At 39.2% G+C, this 7,073-nt stretch overlaps 1 protein-coding gene across 1 annotated transcript; it reads left to right on the forward strand.

Moving 5' to 3' along the window:
* The first annotated feature begins 479 nt into the window (after nucleotides 1-479).
* Nucleotides 480-3,126, forward strand: b3galt8 (beta-1,3-galactosyltransferase 8). The gene has a single exon (XM_070964775.1). The coding sequence runs from the start codon at nucleotides 665-667 to the stop codon at nucleotides 1,628-1,630; it is 966 nt and encodes a 321-aa protein (XP_070820876.1). The 5' UTR covers nucleotides 480-664; the 3' UTR covers nucleotides 1,631-3,126.
* The last annotated feature ends 3,947 nt before the right edge of the window (nucleotides 3,127-7,073 follow it).

Below are 7,073 nucleotides of genomic sequence, written 5' to 3' on the forward strand. Positions count from 1 at the left end.
AAATTCGTTAAAATTTACATTGATTTTCAATTTCAAGAATGCATCACAAACTTTTGAATTTTCATGCTTCTGCGGTGTGCATGTGCAGACCGGACTACTCATGCGCAGAGCAGACAAACAGGACAACACAAAACGGGAAAACAATAGTAAGACTTTCGTTTTCGCTTTTCTTCTTTATTCGGTTGAGATTTCGGCACGAAAACAGAAAAACACATAGTCGTTTTCCTTATTTGATGCCCACAAAAAAACAAAATTCTGACCCGTGTCTGTTTTTCATTCACTTAGGGGGCACAAACTAATGTTTACTTTTTAAATAAACCTGAAACCACACTATTATTAGTAGTAGTTGTTGTATTAGTAGTAGTAGTAGTAGTCGTAGTAGTAATAATAACTTGATGTATTGTTTCAATTCACTTTAAAATCTATTATGGAAAAGAAAAAAAAAGTCGCTGTCGGCATATGTCAGAATGTTGCGCTACCTGTTTCTCTTGGCCCTCTCTTTGCTTCAATCATATCACCCCACTCGTCTTTGGAAGATATCCATTTCCTGGTTCGCCCTGCTGGGAGTGGCCGCACGACAGAAATGTCGTGTGAGTTCCCGGTTTTGACGGTTTCATTTCGGACTCTCACCAGGACTGCAGAGTGAACGGGAGACTTAGATGCAATGAGGATAACCTGTGCCTGGAGGTTAGTGAAGTTACTCACCGTTTCAGCTGTGTTTGTGCTGTGTGCTCAGATCTTGGTGAGTAGAGTTACACTGGGTAAACATCCGTCAAAGCCAAGCCCCCTTCCTGTGGAGGAATACAGGGTCATTTCCCCTGAAACCTACCAGTATATATTCAACCAGCCTGCTGTATGCAAAGACACAAGCCCCTTCCTGGTGTTTATGGTCCCGGTTGCTCCTGTGGAAGTTGCAGCAAGGGAGGCTGTCAGAAAAACATGGGGTGCACCAAGCCAGGATACCCTCACTCTGTTCTATATGGGGCTCCCCGAGGGAGGGCAAGTGTCAAGCATTCAAGACATGCTGGAGGAGGAGAGTAGGAAACAGGCAGACATCATCCAGATGAACTTCCAGGACAGCTACCAGAACCTGACCATCAAGATCATGATGATGATGAACTGGCTGGCGACCCACTGTCCAAATGCCTCCTACGCCATGAAGGTGGATGCTGACATCTTTGTGAACGTGTTCTACCTTATCAGACGGCTTAGGAGCTCCCCGAGGCAGGGTTTCATCACAGGTTCTGTCATAAGTGATGGCAGACCGAGGAGGGACATTAACAGCAAATGGCATGTGTCAAAGGAGCTGTACCCCGAGGACAGCTTCCCCAGGTATGTGTCTGGAGCTGGGTATGTCTTTTCTGCAGACCTGGCTGCCAGGATCTCCTGGGCATCCAGGTTCGTCCGGATGATACCCCTAGAGGATGTCTACGTAGGGTTGTGTCTGCGCATGCTAGGAGTCCAGCCAGTGTATTCCCGCAGCCTGCTGACCCTCAGGAACCTGTTTGAAATCAGAACATTGGAGTATGACACGTGCACTTTTGCCAAACTGGTCATTGTCAACCGATTTAAGCCATCACAACTGGTACACATTTGGCAAGACTTCTCCACAGGACATAGTAGCTGCTGACAACAAAGATTACCAAGCATGAGAGCCTAAAATAAGGTTCCAGATAATGAAATATGTAGCCTGTTTTAAGGGAGAGTAAGCCATGAGACACAGCCATAGGGGTGGGGGTGTTCAGGTTAAAGGGGGGTGGGGTAGTGAGTGTAGGTGTATTGGCAAACATAAAAAAAAAATCTGGGAAGGAAATTATTAGAATTATCAGGGAATTTAACACATGGGACACTTTCTAGTGATGTAAAAGAATGTACTTCTGAAACAATGTTGTCAATTAGTCAATAGGGAAAAAAAATCAATTGACAAACAGTTTTGCTAATCGATTAGTCATTTACGTCAGTAGCTCCCAACGTGGGGGTCCAGACCATACAACGAGTCATGAGACAGGTAATTGGCCTTTTTCACAGAGGACATTTTCACATGTGACGATAAGAAAAGCACATGTATAATTAATTAAATCATTAATGGCTGGATTCTGTTTTGCTTCATCAATTTCAGGGTCACAGTGTTGTACATATTGGCTCTCTGTATGGAACAGTGCCATTGATAAAGATATTAGTAACTCTTTCCCTTTCTCTAATCTTTTCTATTGTAAAATACCAGTTTTACCTCTCCACACCTCTAAAGCCATTCAAATGAAACAATTGGAGAAGGTAACATTACTGTTAAATTAAACTGCTCACAATTCCTAGAATATACAACATGCTAAATGGGGCTGCAGGCAGACACAGCTTTGTTTTTAAGGGCCACAAGCCAAAAAGGTGGGGGACCAAGTCAGTCCTCATGTTGCTTCTTAAGAATTTGCAGCTTTTCTCTCTTTTATGTCATCATAAAAGGAATATGTTCGGATTTTGGACAGTTGGTTGGATAAAACAAGAAACCACAGGCTCTGGTTAATTGTGGGCATAAACAACTAATTTCTGATATACTACAGAGACTAAATTAATACTTGAAAAAACATTTGACACTTTAAACGATAATGAAAACTAAGGATGTAACGAACTCCTGATTATTTTGTTTATTATTTGATGAATTTTGGAAAAATTCCCACCCAAGCTGACATCTTCAAATGTCTTGTTTTGTCTAACCAATGCAACAAACACCAGATCATTCAGTTCCCGGTCTAATAAGACAGAGACAAGCCACAAAGCTGACTAGTCAGGAAGCAACATTCTTTCTTTCAGTCCTTTAAAGAGACAAGATATTTACTGCTGGCAGTCACAGTGCTTTAACTTCTATATCCAAAGTGCTGGAAAAAGTCTTTTAATTTTAACCCCTGTAGGTCTGTCCTATAGGAGGCAAGATGACATAATGTATTCTATGAATTTGCAGTTTATGCCAAAGGCTATTTGATAATAGATGAATTTTACTGCCATTGCTCTCATTCTTCAGTTAGTGCCTGATGGATTGTCAGACCCATGTACATTTACAGGACATATACAGTAAATTACATGGAATCCCATCACCCAGCAAACATTCTGTTAAAAAACAAATGCAAAAAATCTACTTGCTACATTGCATTGCTACAATGTAATACAATGAGCTTCGTGTAATGTAAACAGAATAATCTGCACCTTATTTGTCAAGTTGTCAGGTTAGCGTGTCTATTTATTTACAGTATGTATTTTATTTGACAGTCTGCCCTTTTAAATATATGTTGTAGTTTCACATGACAACAAGCTGGTGGCAGTATGTGTCAGCAGATGACACAAAGGTTATGTTTGATAATGATGTTGGATCAGTGCCTAATGCAGATAGACTATGACCTCTAGACAGTGATAATTATTAATGGTTTTTGCTCTCTTTTTTCTGTTATCCATTTCCTTTTAAATTACAACAGTGTGACACGGCTGACTGTGATATGCTGTACACCAAAATGGCTCATAGATTTACAACCGTCAATGGATACACTGTAACTGCATATTAAGTAGAACACATGGATAACTGGATGCAGTGTGGTTGTCATCGAGTCAGTTCTACTTAATAGGTGTATTTCAGTCATTCCAGTAAATTTTCAAACACTGTTTGTTACTGCTGCTGTTGGTTTTAGAGTTTTAGTGTATCATGCTTGAGTGAATGCTGAATATAAAGTGATAGAATTATTTTGTAAAAGTTACTTGAGTAATAATAAATAGCAATAAGAAAATATTAAAAACATGCAGTTACAAGTAAATGTCCTACTGTTTCATTAATATTTCAGTAACATTGCAGTAGTATGAGCAAAATGTACTTCAAGTATCAAAAATTAAAGTGCTTTTTATACAAAATGACTCCTTTTTATAGTGTTCAAGAGCCTCAAAGTCCTGAAAGATGATTTCAAGATAAAGCCTTATCTGCACAACATATTACCTTGTGAGTGAGAGAGAAATAAAAGAATAAATGCATTTTTGGGACTTTGATACAATATGACATTAGTAGATTCTTTTTATTGATACATTCAAATTTGAGCAGGTTATAAAATGATGTGTAATTCAAAGACCCTGCACAGCCACGGTCAAGCCCTACAGGTGTCTTTGCGTCTTGTGCCTTATTAGATCTTTTGTCAGAACAGTGTGGGAATGTACACACTAGGTATTATTGAAAGCTCTCTGACTCACTTGCTAGTTTTTTCACAGGACAAGTTATAACTTCATCATATTATCACTGTCAACTTTTATTCTTTTGAATCAAAAATCCAGTTTGGTCCTAACTAACTGCACCCTGTAAGTAAAAAAAAAAAAAGAAAATACTGTACACATTGTTGCTGAAAAGCTAACCTGTTTTGTCTGGTTGCATTGTAAAGAATGGGACAATATTAGTAAATAAAATTAGAAAGTAGAATAGAATAAAGCGTACAAACAAACATTAGTGCACACAAATCCCAGTGTAACCGTTCCCAGCTCTAGCCTGACCAGCTCTAAACAGCCATGAAAACTGCCAACACCTGTGTGGGTGTGCAGGGCCTTTAACACAATGCCATCATATTTCATACGTTTTAAATGCTAAAAGTACATGTAGTGAAGTACAATTACCTCAAAATATGTTGAATTTGTATTTAAGTGCAGCACTTGAACAAATTTATTTTGTCACAGTACTTTGCAGTACTGGACTATGGAGCAATATGGGGCATGAGGATGCAGACTGACAGGATGATGATGAGACATTTTATCTCATCCTCATGGACATTAAAAAATTATGGACATTTTAAAAATGATATAATTATATGATAGAATTGAGTGTAAATTGTAATGAAAGAAGCTCTGAGAATTATGTTTGTTAATTGGTGATACACTGTTATTATATCTATCTATATACAGTATCTAGCCTTATATTTCCATTCCTAATTGATAGAGTTTTTATGATTTTTCAGAATAAAACAACACTTTCCAATGCAAAGCGGAGTGCTGAAATGTTTTTGCTTCTTAAGCTTCATTAAGAGTGTATTTTTAACATAGTCTTTCTCAAGTTTGGATTTTATGACCTACTTCCGTTCAGCTTGCCTCTGCTTTTTGTTGAATGCATAAGATATGATAAGACCACGTGGAAAAATCTTTGGATGTTTCCCAGCAGTAATGGACCATCTGTAAATGATCAGTTAATACTGATTGCTGATTTTAAAAAAGGCCTGTTGCATATGAAACAGACAGGATCATGATGAACTAGAGAGAGCAGAAGGTAGTCGCATTAGATGCTGTACAATGACTGGCCTGCTGGCTGATGCCTGCATTAGAGCCAGTGAGTGGGCCCTGAAATAGATGACAGCTGCTTCATGATTCAGCAGTGTGGCTGAACGTCAGCAGATGGCTGCCTCACAGCAAACTTTTTCCACCAACAGCAGTCTCACAGCTCCACAACACTCCAAATCAAATCACAGGTAAGGTCTGCAAGTATTTTTCTTCTTCTGGGTCTGCAGTAAACCAAACATTATTCATTATGTCTTTACCACAGGGAGGAGAAGACTGATAACGATATGTTGTGTCAATAACCAATGTTGATATTTCTCAGCTATTGATCAACAAGACTGTGAGCAAGCTGAGTTTGTAGCTTTAATGTGAAAACATTTTAAAAGGCCTTTTAAGTGTCTTTAGTTTTTCATAAACACTATTTTTGTCACTAGATTTTAAACTGAAATGTCCAAACAGTTGAAAAAAAAATGAAATATTTTAGTTTTGTTATTTTATTTAAAAAGCAGCATTAACCAAGTTTTTGGCTATTTGGGAGCAGCATAACAATCTGTAAACACAGTATTGACATAAAGCGCTTATGGCTTTGTTAGCAAACAGTTGACCATTTACACATCCAGCAGACTCAGAAGAAAATGATTATGGCCCCCTATGTATCTGCTTTGCCTTAAGAAGGTGAAAGTCGATTTAGAGAAGGGCATTGCCACAATAAACCGATAAAACTGATCAGAGGAGCCTGGAGAAAAAGTCATGAAAAGTTAGAGGAATGAGACCTTTACAGCACTGGGCAGCTCCTTCAGGGACAGACTGCTTCACCCGCGTTGTATGAAGGAGAGATACTGCAGCGCCTTCCTTCCTCCTGTCAGCACTGCTCCCAGCATACCACACTCACACAATTGACAAATACACTGATGTGCAATATCAATATTTCCTGTGTGCAATAATGGGAATTCAACCATTGAGTCCGTTTACTTACTTATTATATCTTGATTATTGAAGCTTCTTTCTATGGTGCTATTCCCTCTGCTGCTGTAACACTGTAAACTTCCCTGCTGTGGGATTAAAAACGTATTACCTTATGTTATATCACGTTTTATCTTTAGAATTCCTACCTTCTGCCACTTTAACTCACTGAACTTGACTTGCGACAGTATGTTCTATCATTTTTGAAATTTTTGAAAAAAGTACTGACTAAATAGCTAAATACAAGTTCAAGTTTGTGGCATTAAAATGAACTAATTTGGACATTTCTACTAGCACTGGAATGTACACACACACACACACACACACATTTCCTGTCTCTTCACTATTATCTGAATTTCAATTTTCAATTTTATTTGTATAGCGCCAAATCACAACAGAAGTTGTCTCAGGACACTTTCCATATAGAGCTGGTACAGACCAAGCTCTTTTATCTACAAAGAAACCAACAATTCCCCCATGAGCAAGCACTTGGCGACAGTGGCGAGGAAAAACTTCCTTTTAACAGGCAGAAACCTCGAGCAGAACCAGACTCTGGGTGGGCGGCCATCTGCCTCGACCGGTTGGGTGAGAGAGGAAGAGCAAGAGAGGGAGAGTGAGACAGACAGACAGACAGACAGACAGACAGACAGAAATACAGTCAGAGAGAGGGAGAGAGAGAGAGAGAGAGAGAGAGAGAGACAGAGACAGAGAGACAGACATGCAGTCACAGTAACAGTGACAGTGGATGTAATAACAGCAGTAGCAGTTGCAGTGGATGTCAGGCAGGGCCAAGGCAGGAGATGCAGCTGCAAGACCTGCAAGACGAC

This window comes from Chaetodon trifascialis, chromosome 6 (genome assembly GCF_039877785.1).
Source record: "Chaetodon trifascialis isolate fChaTrf1 chromosome 6, fChaTrf1.hap1, whole genome shotgun sequence".
NCBI lineage: Eukaryota > Metazoa > Chordata > Actinopteri > Chaetodontiformes > Chaetodontidae > Chaetodon > Chaetodon trifascialis.